This window comes from Nymphaea colorata, chromosome 4 (assembly GCF_008831285.2).
Source record: "Nymphaea colorata isolate Beijing-Zhang1983 chromosome 4, ASM883128v2, whole genome shotgun sequence".
Taxonomy (NCBI): Eukaryota; Viridiplantae; Streptophyta; class Magnoliopsida; order Nymphaeales; family Nymphaeaceae; genus Nymphaea; species Nymphaea colorata.
Genome location: NC_045141.1, coordinates 16,708,640 through 16,721,316, shown reverse-complemented (window position 1 = coordinate 16,721,316; position 12,677 = coordinate 16,708,640). Strand labels below are relative to the sequence as shown.

The window sequence follows — 12,677 nt, the reverse complement described above, 5'->3', positions numbered from 1 at the left end:
GAAAATGGAATCTGCATTCCAAGAGAAGGCCATACTCCATATTTAAGTGGAAATCTCATAAATGCATGACTGGCTCTTTGAATCGGTTGGACTCTTTCACCCCTACCTTGGATGAGTTGCATTCATTGTCAGGTGGGCGTCTACTCCTTGTCCTCAAGTCAGTTGTTTGTTTGGCCTCTTATTCTTGGGCAATGGTTGAATCGGTCAGACATCTTTCGAGGTGATAAACCATGTCCGGTTCATGGGGCTCTGTGCTTAGTCCATACTCATAGCTTACGATTGCCAAGTTGATCTTGTAAGTGAACTGTCATCGAAGTCTCTGACCAGGTGGGAAATGCCCGCCGTTGCCAATTCTTGGGCTGCTTCCGGATTTCTTAACCTTATGAGTTGAGCCATTCTACGTCTGCTTTATGTTGCCCAACTGGTTACGGGCGTGCCACCTCTTTCTTGCCCATGGTTTCACTCTCCACCGAATGCCCCCATGTCTTGACAGGTAAGCCCTGTGGGCGCGGCATGGTCTTCCTCTACTTGGACATTATGCCTTTAGCCAAGGAAGTTGATATATTTTAAAGAAATATGGAAAATATATGAATATACGGCTATAACTACTAAAAATGTGAAAAAAGACGAGTTCCAGCCAACATTTGGATATCTGGTATATAAATATATATGTGGAAAAAGATCGTTGGGTTTCTATTCGTGTGTGTTTTGATGATCATTTGTTAATAATATGAATTGTTGATGGTTTCTTATTCAATTGATCTATTCCTCTATGTTCGTTTTAAATGCAAGTACGTTTTGATATTATGCATTAATTTGTGCGGTCGGATTTCGAAAAACCTGTCAGGAATCAGCCCAACCAGTAGGATGACCAACAGACACAAGGAAATTAGATATTTGCAACTCACTGCAAGCATACTTGACAATCTTAGGCAACTATATTCTATCTATCCCTCTCGCTGACTTGGAGTGACGGGAGGGGAAAGTGGTCTGGATTACTGGTGGATTGAAGTTATCAAGATTGAGTGACCATGTGTTAGCACGCGTGCGAGCAAACTGTTTTGAGAGGGAAATTGGCCTGATAAATATTTGCTAGGCGGGCCAGCAGAAGCTCCGGCTACCTAGGTCAGTCTGGATTAAACCGAGTTTGGTATTCAAGTTTTTATGTTCGCATGAACTCGTAGGAATTTGCTGAACCCCAGTTTCCTTGTACACAAATCCAGAAAGGGTTTTCTTCAATTTATTATATCGGGGTTTTCTTCAATTTATTATACCGGGTTGCTGCACTTGGTCTGAGACGGTCTTAAAGGACTGTCAGTACCCCCACCAGGCCCGCGTTAGTCTTATAATCTTTAACGGCAGGGGCGAAGCCCTGATCCTCAATTTTCTTTTTCTTTTTTTAAATTTACATGTAAATTTTAAAAAAATTCACTTGTTTTATATAGAAATTTTGAAAAATGATATTTCAGCCCCAATCAAAATTTAAAAACATTAATTTGGCCCTTTTCATAAAATTTTTTTGGCTCCACCCCTATTAACAGAAAACCCCCAGCAAGTTAATGTATTACGAGGACGGTTCTTTATATCCTTCAAAACGGTTCACCTATCAAGATTGGCAGAAGATTCTTTGATCAATTCAGACTCGACAAGAGTCTAGCAGGGGTATTGCAATTTGCACATTTCCGATCCTGTTCTTAACTCGCCTACCAGAGAGAGAGAGAGAGCACTGTGATTCTATGAACTTTCATTTTATCAACAGATGAATATACTGTTATTTACAAGCCAGTTAGGAACTAAACAAGTGTTTTCGAAGAGCCTATTATGCACAAAACATCAGAAAAGTGATTTTTAAGTTGCAAGTGTAGATGATCAACCAAGCATTGTCGGATGTCCAGTCTGAAGCATCCTCTTGATCATATCCATGCCGAATGAAGAATCTGAGGCACTGGGTACATGAGAAGAATAGTCAGCACATGACCATCTATTTCAAAAAGTAAAATTTCGGTAGGCACACATGCTAGGGAAAATGTTCATGCATGTGTGCTGCATATATATATATATATATATATATATATATATATATATATAAGAGTATAAGAGACAGAAAGAGATGCACATTGATGAATCAGGTTTACGTTTACCCAAGAGAATTGAAACCATAGTTGGCTGACTCGCCGAGTTAACTCGAGAATCGCCCAAGTCAACTTGGATCGTTAGAAAACCTGACCATGAGCCTTGGCTCAGTCTGTCCCTGACTCGCCCCGATTCGCCCGATTCAGGTTATTTTAAAACTTGACCGAGTCAATGAGTCAATGACTCGGTGGCCTGGTCATCAGCCGATCAGGGTCTGCATGGGTTTGCCAACTATGATTGAAATAAGAAAGGTTGTAGAAAAAACAATGGAAAAATTTCATTCTTTATGCATGCAACAAGCAGTCCAGGAGTCCCGGGAGAGCCACCATATTGGGATAGGAACACATGACCAAACAAAGATCAGTAAAGTTCCACATTGCACACAGCATATCAATGCAGTGATGAAATAAAAGCCATATTGGCAGGTAATCATGCAGAAGTGAAGACAGAAGTAACTCTGTTCAAGGAATTGACAAGTAATTGCTAATGGGGATCAGATGCATAAACAACACCTCTCGACTGCAGAAAGACGAGCCATATGGTAGGCTTAACTTCCATGAACAGAGACAAAGTTACAAATCAACAGCTATTGCACATAGACAATAAACTGGAATAACATGAAAAACAAACACAGCAATGAAATTAAAAATGAATCATGGCTACCAGTTATGGTCATGGAAATACACATTAAAGAGCTACCTTGGTAATGTAATTTCATAAGGAAATGAGACACAATCCAAAATTGGAACAGGCGGAATATGATCCTTCTTTTCATTTACAAATTTGATAATTTGAAACAATACTTCACGAAGGGATGTCTCAAGAGAAGCATGACGTGGAGTACTCACGTCTGTACTCTCTGTAGATAGAAAAACCAAAACCATCAGTGAACAGGAACTACCTCTCAATGATTCAAATGAAAAGGACTTGCAGCGATGAACATGTTATACCTACTGAATCTGTACGAGCTTTGGCATGGTGATGCTTTCCCATATAGGATTTTGGGGACACAACATTCATATAAATAAACCACTGCTCCCAATACAGACGCTCAATTTTGTTACTGAACCATGTAGCCTGTTTGTTCTTTTTCTCAAAGAAGGAAAGGCAAATCTGCATTGTTCATGACAAGGTTGATCAGACACATTTTCTACATAGAAATGAAGTTGGCAGCAAGAAAAACAAATGAATACACAAGACTAAAGAAATAGAATACACTCATACAGCATAACCCATAGACTAAAGAAGAAAGATAGGATAAGTCGACAACTTTTATAGTCCCCATCCATTTGACAGCAACTTGCATAAATGATGGAAAGATGTTTTTGCATGTGCGAGTGTGTGCTTTTGAGAGAGAGAGAGAGAGAGAGAGGGAGGGAGGGAGGGAGGGAGGGAGGGAGAGAGAGAATGGTCATTTTCTACTAACTACCTACTTCCCAAAGTTTTGATGTTGCATATGCCATGGAGAGAGGTTCCAAATTTTTATTTTTATTTGACTTTTGGTGTGTCAATCTCAAACTATGAGGTCAGTTCATCTCCTCACCCTTTATTAGGAAAGACGAGAAAACTACATGCACAATACCTGCTAGACCTGATTTATTCAGGATTAGAGAGAACTCTTACCTAGGTCTTAGTGAGCAGCTGGGAGACCATTCCTGATGTTCATCCTGTGCTTTCGTAATCAAGATTCAGATTTCTAGATATCAGGAAAAGAAAAGCCAGCCAATTATTCTTTAACATGCCTTTTATCACAAGCAACAAAATTATCATTTTTCCAAAGCGCCAAAAGTTAAGCGAAAGAAACTCAAAGGTCAAGCTTCGCAAGAACCTAACATTTCTGAACATTAAAAATATAAGGTTCTCCAAAAGCAGCTAAAATTTAGATAAGTAACGAGCATTAAGGAGCATTAAGGACCGGAGAAAATAGATCAAGCGAATGGCCAAAATGATTCACCTGGCTTTTCTTGTTAGGGTGCTTCTCCACCCATGCAATGAACTGATCGATCTTTTCCTCTATATTCTTTTCCAGGTCAGCATCCCCACATTGCACCTTAAAAGGAAAAACAAGTTTAGATAAATTAAAGTGCAAAGAAAATGAGACTGAAATAAGTTAGATAATTAAAGTGCAAAGAAAATGAGACTGAAATAATAAAGCATGAGGCAATAATAGAGAACAATTGGTCACTAGAAAATGAGGGAAATTGTTTCACACGAGACTCATGGTTAGGGGAACAAACAAAGTAGGAGGCTCTGAGAACATTGTATTTTCAGGAGAGAACAAAATGTGATCGTGTATTGAGTACTGGCAGAGTGCAGGACGTAAGCCATCAACTATAGAGTAGATATACTGATATATACAACTCAATACCATTACCATCCATAGCTGTCAACAAGCAGATACATAAATAAAGGAATAACATGAGAATGAAAAAATCACACTTTACCCAAATAAATGTCTCTTTTACCACGTTCCAGTCTAGGAATGAACTAGAAAATTTGGTTATAATGTTTTGGAACTAAAAAGTATGCAAATATACTTTGTTAGTTGTTCGATAGTCAAAAGACTCAAAACTAATAAATCCTCATCGAACATCATTGAGTAGATCACTCACATGCTCTCCAATGTTGACTGCTGTTCAAAAGTCAAAAGTCATAACTCATAAAACATCACAGAACGTCACTGAATATATCATTCACATGCTCTCCAACATTGACTCAGATTACGCAATTTTCAAAGTTCAAACATCTTGGCATGCCGCCAATCAAAATATGTAAACTAGCCATCAACGCACTACTACATAGAAATGTGAAGGACAATATGAAACTTACATAAGTAATATCAAAGAGTTCAGAGTCAACATCATTTGGGCGAACAAGCCCCAAGGCTCTGTGGAACAAAATGGTGTGAAGTATGCCTGCATTGATACCACACAGACTTTGTAAAAAATTCATCAAGCACACATTAAATAGTGAAAATGGTTCATCAGTAGGTGCACACACTGCACGGGTAAGCAGCGAAACAACTATATACTAAAAGCACATCCTACTTTAAATATAAAACAAACAGCAGAACTTACATCGTAGGACTTCTGGGATTTCAACTGCCTCTACTTCCTACAAACATAAAATCATATAACTCACAAAATGCTCCACCAGGCATATAAGCACCAGCGCAAGGATCAATAGTAAGAATAGATCACAAAGAGAAGAACTATAAGATTTAGAAACTTATAGCATATTAAGCTAAGAAACAATCTAAATCTCTGTCCATACTCCATACAGAGTAAGATAAAGTTCCAACATGTGATTCTTCTCAGACAATTGTTGAATTATCACCATTTTTCTTGTGAAAGACAAGAACTATAATGGTTAGACTCGTATGCCAAACGTCCATCCAATCTTCTGTCTCAAGTGAACATGCACCGAAAGCAGATCCAGGATTGCATCATAAATTGTGCTTCTCTCCAACAATCTTTTTCTTATCAGAGAAAAGGAACATATAATATGACCAAGGGCTTCCACAAGGAAGCTAGAACTACCAGCTTGCCTGGTTGGCACAATCACACCTTTCGTTAGAGAATTCTTCTCTCTTCCTCCCCAATTATATGGAATCTAAATTTTATTACGCGATGGCAACATTGCCGTCTCAACAGAACGACGAACCTGATAGTCCTCTAAAACTCAGTGACGCCGTTGGTACAAATTTAGCAGAGCATAGATCCTACACTTCCCCCAAATCAGAAGAAAGAACATGACTTACAGATCAAAGGACGGCATCTTTTTTAATTTACACATGGCACTGATGGCCACGAAACCCTAACCAAATGGCTTATCAACCAAAACCATTGCTAGATACACCAACAACACCAGAACTTCGATTTTACACGCTTCCCCACTTAACAGTTAAGACCATCCAATATTCAACGTTTTGCAGAAAGCAAGCCTACGAACACATACCAACAATTCTAAACCAAGTCGACAGAAGGAAAAGAAGACATTGAACGAAGAAATACCAGCTCTTTAAGATGGCAAACTTCACAATTCATGGTCCTCCGCCTCCTTCTGCAAAGGAAAAAACAAACACGAGAATTCATGAGAAAAAAAGATGAGAGTGTCAACTAGGAGATGACGCTCATGCGAAGATTGCGCCAATTTGAAAGACTTGGTGGAATTCTAAATACCAGGGGAAAGGCGAGGCGTACCTTCCCCCGAGAGCAAGCAAGGGGAAGGGAGAATTATTCCGGCAGGAATGCCGTACTGCGACAGTGAGAAGGGCAGAAAGCAAACACTCTCGGTTCCTAGTTGTATATCGTTAATCGTGCGAGTCGAGTTCGCTAAACAAGTCGAGTTCATATCGATTTGTTTAAACTCGTAAAACCGGTTCATCATAATTGAATTAGTTAAATAAGTTGACGTGTTAAAAAAAGGACACATATTAACATAAACGAGTTAAAGGAATTAAAGAACTTGAGATCGAGCTGTGACACTGTATAGTCGACTTTCAGTTGAATTAAAGAACTTATGAGTGAGCTCAAGTTTTTTTACTTATGAGTGAGCTCAAGTTTTTTTGACTTATGATTCAAATTCAACCGGCCTCAACTCAAGCGAGTCTCGGCTCATGTGCACCCCTACTTACTCTCTCAACTAAAACTTCTCAACTAAAACTTGAGATGTCAAGATTACAGCTGTTACCACATGGGATGTCCATAGAGTTTGTATTTGAATACAAAACTTGCAAAAAAAAAAAAAATCTAATTTTCTTGCATGTAATTGAATTTGGGTATCCGTCAAAATCAAATGGCCATTGTGATCAACAAGAAAAATTCATGTGATTTATGAGAAAAATCACATGCATTTGACAAGTTGCAGCGTGTTTGCATAGGAAAAGTTGTCTCAGATGCATAAATCTCGGTGCAAAAAATTTTGTATTTTCGGTTGGTCCTCAAGTCTAACTGAAACATAGAGAAACCACATGCATTATGTCTTAGACATGTAGGGCACATCTACTAACTTTTGGAATCTAGTTTGGATGTGTAGTGTAAGTTAAGGCATCTTAGTAACCCAGACTCGTTATTGGATTTGGATTCATCTACCATTGATTGAAAAACTTAGAAAACCCACCCAGCAATTGATCCGCCACTAACAAATTGCCACTTCAACTTTTGGTACCTACTAAATAGGCGTTCAAAATTTCGAAAAAAAAGTTGAATGCCTATTATTTATGTATTAAAAATTGTGAGAATTTGTTATTATGAGTATAGAGATGGGGTGAGATCTAGTAGACAGTCAGTATATGTTTCAAACTCTCAAAGCATCAATTCTTTATATTTCACATCAACTCTTTATATTTCAAGAAAAGACACCGATTTGCAAGTTAAAGTAAATCAGAAAAATCAACTTGAGTATCAAAAGCATGCCTAGTGCTATAGGAGAATAGATGAGAGTGAAAGCTTTGGCTCTCAGTTAGATGTAAAATGAAATAATCTTCCTACTCACTCTCCATGCCTGGTATGCAGATGTTATAAAACCGACATCCAATACTTTAATTGAAACATCTAAATGGTGAGAATTTATAAAAAGAGTTGTTAAGTGATTGATTGTTTTGCTTCTTAATCATTTTGAGACCAAACTGATGCTGCTAGAAGATAGGTCGGGATCTATCGGACTAAAGAACAAGTTTTGAGTCCCACTTCTTTTAGAGATGGATCGACTCTCAATTAAGCCTGCAAGCTTGTCACGCGGCATGAGTATGGATACGAACTAAATCCAGATCAAATAAGATCCGAACCCAGTATCATGGGAAAACCAGGTCATAGGGCGCCATGACAAAATGTCTGACCCGTTTTGATTCAAACCCTACCTTGAACAATATCGGGTCGTTTTCTTGTTTAGTTCGGGTAGACCCGACCCAATTACAACCGACGGGTCGGAACCCGTCCCGACCGCCACAGCCGGCGGCCTCACCCCGAACAATCATTGGGATGGGGTGCGCGCACCTACACACAACCGCTCAGGTACAATCTGAGGCGCACGAATGCTCGGACACGATACTGTCTTTAATTCCAGTCATGCGTCTCTCAGGTCTCCCGCTGGCAATCTGATCGCCGAGAGAGAGAGAGAGAGAGATGACGGCGTGGCTTTTCCTCTTGGTCTTGCTTGCTTCAACGGCGTCTAGTCTTCCATTGACACGGAACTCGACCCTCCGGGTCTTCCCCTTACACACGGCGGAGGTAGAACCTTCCCCTGCCGCCCCTTTCTTGAAGGTAAGAGAAGAAGAATCTCCATCTCTCTCTTTCTCTCTATATGCTCGCGTGAGAACCTTTTCTCTCAGTACAGATTTAGGTCGAGAAATTTCGAATTATTGTTGTCATCAATTGTTAGTGTTTAGCGTCTGCTGAGGGTTTGATCGGCTTTTTAGTTTTTACCCATTCTTCTGAACCGGCCTTCTTCTTTCTTCGTGTCCTTTAGTGAAAATCCTGACTGTGGTTGCTTATCGGTTTAGAGTTCCATATCTATGGATTTATCTGTTCCGAGGACTTCATCGATTAACTTTTTTTTTTACGCGAATTTCGTTGTTTCCTTTTTCCTGTTTATTAATTTCTTTTGAGTTTTTATAAACATTTCATCTTCATTCGTACTGTTTTTCTTCCCCTTTCTAGTGGCTGTTATTTATTTTGAGCGGAAGATCTCAATAGCGCCATAAGGGAAACAGAATTGGGGAACGTCTTGGAAAGCAGGACGGTAGCCAAGACACACTCACACTCACACAAAAAACACCCATGTACATATTATGACCAAATTTATACATGTATTGTTTGTGTGAGCATTATCATAGCTAGTATCAGTTGAGAAACAACTTTTTTTAATAAATAATTTCGGTCATCCAGTGAAACTAGGAAAAAAAGGGAATCTACCATTTACATTAATGTACCTTCAAAGGCATTCAATAAGAACATTGCATGTTCTTAAAATGCATGATCTAAAAGCACCATCTTTTGGTCCAGAAACATGATGTGATTATAGATATTGTTTTTGGACTAATAACCAAATGCTTGTCACAATCACACCATATTTCCTGAAACAATGACATTGTGTTCTTAAAACATGTGTTAGAGGAGCAAGTGTTCCAAAGCACAATGTTCTTGCCAAATACCTTCCTTGTTTCTTAAGAGATCTTCGGAGATATGTTGAAATGCAGCTAAACTGTTAGAGTTCAGGAAAAAAAAAAGAGCTCAAGAGAAACATTTTTTCCAAGCACACGATTTTCTTCCCAAACCCCTTCTTTGCTTCTTAAGAGATCTTCAAAGATATGTCCAATTGCAGCCAGAGTGTTCAGATAAAAAAAGTTTTCAAGAAGTAAACTTATAAACTGACGCCTTGTATATAGAAATAATTTAAAAAATCAATTAAAATAATGAAATATTTAAATAATCTCATAATGGGGTATCCTTGAGAATAAGGAAAATGCTCCTCCCCGATGACAGGCTTTGGATTTTGAAATGTTTCACATTTTAGAATTGATTTCTCAAGAAGAAAGTTTTCTGCAAGCAAGTAATACTTCCACTTTTGATTTTTCAGTGACCTTGCAAGATCTTGATGAATTTGTAGCTCTGGTTTAAAAGAATACTAGCTTTGATTAGCTTTCTGATTTTGAATCACTGGTGTGGCATAATTCATCTTTCATGTTGTTTGTCTGATGGTGATGGGTAATATAAATAGGAGATTTTGAGAGCAATCTCAATTGAAGAAAAATGGGAGTTTGAAAACACAAGCTTCTCTAGCATCAAGATAAGCAGTGCTAAGGGTGGTGTTTCTCACCGATATGAGTTCTATCTTCGGGTAGGGAAAATTATGTGGGCAGCAAAGTTCACAGATGAAGTTGCATCATGGAAGCGCTTACGAAGGGAGGAAAAAGTGTCAAATGCAGGAATAGGTTTTCTTGGACTGGCCAGTGTGAAGCCTGGATTGAAGTCTCTCAAGTTCAAGGGTCCACTTGAGTTAGCCATCACAGGAGAAGATGCAGTGCTGCTAAAGCTTCCAGTATGTTTCTATATTAGCCTTCCATTTTCTGTCATTCATATGAAAACTGTGAATAGATCTGCTCAAAGTTGAAAGAACAAGTAGATGCCACATGTGCTTTGAACTGCCCATCAGTTCACACAATGTTGCTGTGTGATAATTGGTGGGTTTATCTCCTCATTTTGTAGGCAGTATATATCTTTTCATGTTTAAAAGAGGCTATCTAATTCAGATTTTGTGCATTGTCATGATATATGGTTTATGAGATGACCTTGTATGTGTGTGTGTGTGGTTCATTTTTTTCTAAGAGAAGATGTAATTTAATGAGCACAACTTCATAAATGGATAACAAACTTTATGCAGAAAATGAGCATACATGTGATCTGCACTCTAGTGCCCTAGCTTGCAAAAGGTCATCTATGCTCGTGTTCGACCTCAACTAGCTTGGGAGTTGGGACATAGACAAGTTCTGCTAAATTTTCATGTGAAGGTAATGTAGGAGTCCCAACCATTGGATGACCATCTTTGCCTCCCCATGCAAAAATAACAAGGTCCATGAGTTGTTACTGTTGAATGAAAACCAACAAGACAGGTTATCTGTTTATTACTGAACATGTGGCTGGCATATAAATTGATAGTTTTCTTTGTAAAGTTCTAGCACTTCAGAGAGGGTCACATAAATCTCCTTGTATAGTGCAAAATTAGCTGTAACTGGAGCTACGGTAGTATAGTGAAACCTTAGCCTAGACCTTAGAATGACTGTAGCTTATGCTACCTGTTTGTAACAAGTATTACTTTTCTTGCTATGTTTCTAGACCTTTTCGTTCAAAGTGCAGCAGACTGCTTCTTATATGAAACTGGTTAATGCATAATCACTTTTCAGTAGAAAATATTCTACAGATGTGCCACCGAAATTTCAACACTCTCCTCCATCGTCATATGTTGTGGGCTTCATGAGTTCTGCCTTTTTATTTTAGAATAATGACTTTTTGGGTAGTTCCTAACTTCCTACTATCCTCAATGTGTTGAGTTTTTCCTTTCAACGTTTAATCTCTGAAAACTAAACGAGTTTCCTGTTGATTGTTGCCATCATTGGTCTGGTGCTCAGATGAACACCACTTTGACAGGTTTCAAACGTGTTCTTGTTGGTGAAGGAATTACTTTATCTGTAAAAAATGCTCAACAGGTCAGCATAGTTGATCCATTCAACTTTGGCATGCCATTCAACAGAAGCTCTTTTTCTTCCAATGATAAAAGCAGCTGGCTTCGATATTTTGGACATTACACTTCATGCACTCCATTACTTCACATTCAGATTGAAGGGCCATCCTCTGTCTTTGCTTATAGAAACTCAAATTCCAAAGGTTACATCCAAACAGAGGTTTTGTCTCAAGACATGGTTCGGCTTGACTCGGAAAAGTGCTACACAGGCCAACGATCCGGTGGCTTAGGGCATTCTACACGGATCCTTGATTCAAGGTTGGTACTACTGGACAAATTGCTGAGGAGTTTTCTTGGTGTCCGGCTTCATCATGAAGGTGGTTTTAGAGTACTGAAAGCGAAAATAGCAGCATCTACATTGGTTAAATTTCAATTAGAACTGGAAAAAGAAGTGGACAGTGGTGACAAAATTCTGGAGTCAATGCCAACTTGGATCACAAGGCCAACGAGAAGGCGCTTTTGGTTTGATGTTTTGGCAAGGGTGGAGGGAGGTGAGCTGAGGCCAGTCATAATCAAGAAGGTGAGGCCATTTATTGTAGTGGAATCGGTTGCATGGAGTAGCTTGCTGTCCAATGCATCATTTGGCAGGTTTTCACCTGCGAAGGTTTCTCCAGAGCCTTTCACATTGAACTTGAAGTGGTAAGCTTGTGGTTGCATCTCAAGGTTTGGCTTCAAATACTTAACACATAATGATGCAAGAATGATTGTTATTGGATGTGTTTCTTGTTTTCGTGGGGAACGAGGAGGTGCTAAGGAAGCAACCAGGACAAGAGGAGAGAGCAGACGTCTGTTTGATGGAAGTTAAGACACTCGTTGTAAATGAAGGCCACAAAGTGGTGATGCCAAATGCAAGCGATACAAATAAAGCCTAGCCATCAAAGTCTACATGTTTGTATTTGGGATAGAGAAATGGGCTTTGCATTCTGGTAGCTGAAAATAAAAGCTGAAATGGGCACTTTGTGGGTTTAAGAGGATTAAAAGGAAACAGGGAGGCACTGTATTTTCGGTTGAAAATTGAGGAAGCAAGCGAAGGCATGGATTGCTATAGTTAGATCGAGGAATGGATCAAGTATGATATAGCTATATGGTTTTTTTGTATAATTACACTCTATAGTCAATTCAGTGTCTTTTCTCAAAATTCTAACCGTTCAGGTATGGTCTGTACATGGTTCAAACCTAAAATTGATCCGCGGGATTAGTATATGCTGATGTCTAAATAGAAGAACCTTTTAGGAACCAAGTATTTAACGACCCATTCTTTTTTATTTGAAAATTTGCCTTTATCTTTTTGTTTCTTTCGAGAG

The 12,677-nt window shown here is 38.8% G+C and overlaps 2 protein-coding genes across 3 annotated transcripts; one reads left to right on the top strand and one right to left on the bottom strand.

Annotated features, from left to right (window-relative positions):
• Nucleotides 1-1,732: 1,732 nt before the first annotated feature.
• Nucleotides 1,733-6,448, bottom strand: LOC116252253 (autophagy-related protein 101-like). 2 transcript variants are annotated; one of them, XM_031626397.1, is made up of 8 exons: nt 6,315-6,448; nt 6,147-6,195; nt 5,211-5,247; nt 4,963-5,048; nt 4,088-4,183; nt 3,084-3,246; nt 2,833-2,992; nt 1,733-1,945 (listed from the first exon to the last, which is right to left on the bottom strand). In XM_031626397.1, the coding sequence occupies exons 2-8, from the start codon at nt 6,177-6,179 to the stop codon at nt 1,870-1,872; spliced, it is 651 nt and encodes a 216-aa protein (XP_031482257.1). In that variant the 5' UTR covers nt 6,180-6,195; nt 6,315-6,448; the 3' UTR covers nt 1,733-1,869. The 2 variants fall into 2 exon arrangements, with proteins under 2 accessions (XP_031482257.1, XP_031482259.1); XM_031626399.2 differs by having other exon boundaries at nt 6,336-6,432.
• A 1,692-nt stretch (nt 6,449-8,140) lies between these two features.
• LOC116252687 (uncharacterized) lies at nt 8,141-12,668 on the top strand. Its single transcript, XM_031627124.2, has 3 exons — nt 8,141-8,396; nt 9,853-10,173; nt 11,261-12,668. Exons 1-3 carry the CDS (start codon nt 8,259-8,261, stop codon nt 12,014-12,016), a joined length of 1,215 nt encoding a protein of 404 aa, XP_031482984.1. The 5' UTR covers nt 8,141-8,258; the 3' UTR covers nt 12,017-12,668.
• The last annotated feature ends 9 nt before the right edge of the window (nt 12,669-12,677 follow it).

Coding starts and splice junctions, on each gene's coding strand:
- LOC116252687 (XM_031627124.2), top strand. CDS start 8,259: ATGACGGCGTGGCTTTTCCTCTTGGTCTTGCTTGCTTCAACGGCGTCT. Junction 8,397..9,852: donor CTGCCGCCCCTTTCTTGAAG/GTAAGAGAAGAA, acceptor TAATATAAATAG/GAGATTTTGAGAGCAATCTC. Junction 10,174..11,260: donor CAGTGCTGCTAAAGCTTCCA/GTATGTTTCTAT, acceptor TCTGGTGCTCAG/ATGAACACCACTTTGACAGG.
- LOC116252253 (XM_031626397.1), bottom strand. CDS start 6,179: ATGAATTGTGAAGTTTGCCATCTTAAAGAGCTG. Junction 4,184..4,962: donor AACTCTTTGATATTACTTAT/GTAAGTTTCATA, acceptor TTTCCTTTTAAG/GTGCAATGTGGGGATGCTGA. Junction 3,247..4,087: donor ACCCTAACAAGAAAAGCCAG/GTGAATCATTTT, acceptor TGAACAATGCAG/ATTTGCCTTTCCTTCTTTGA.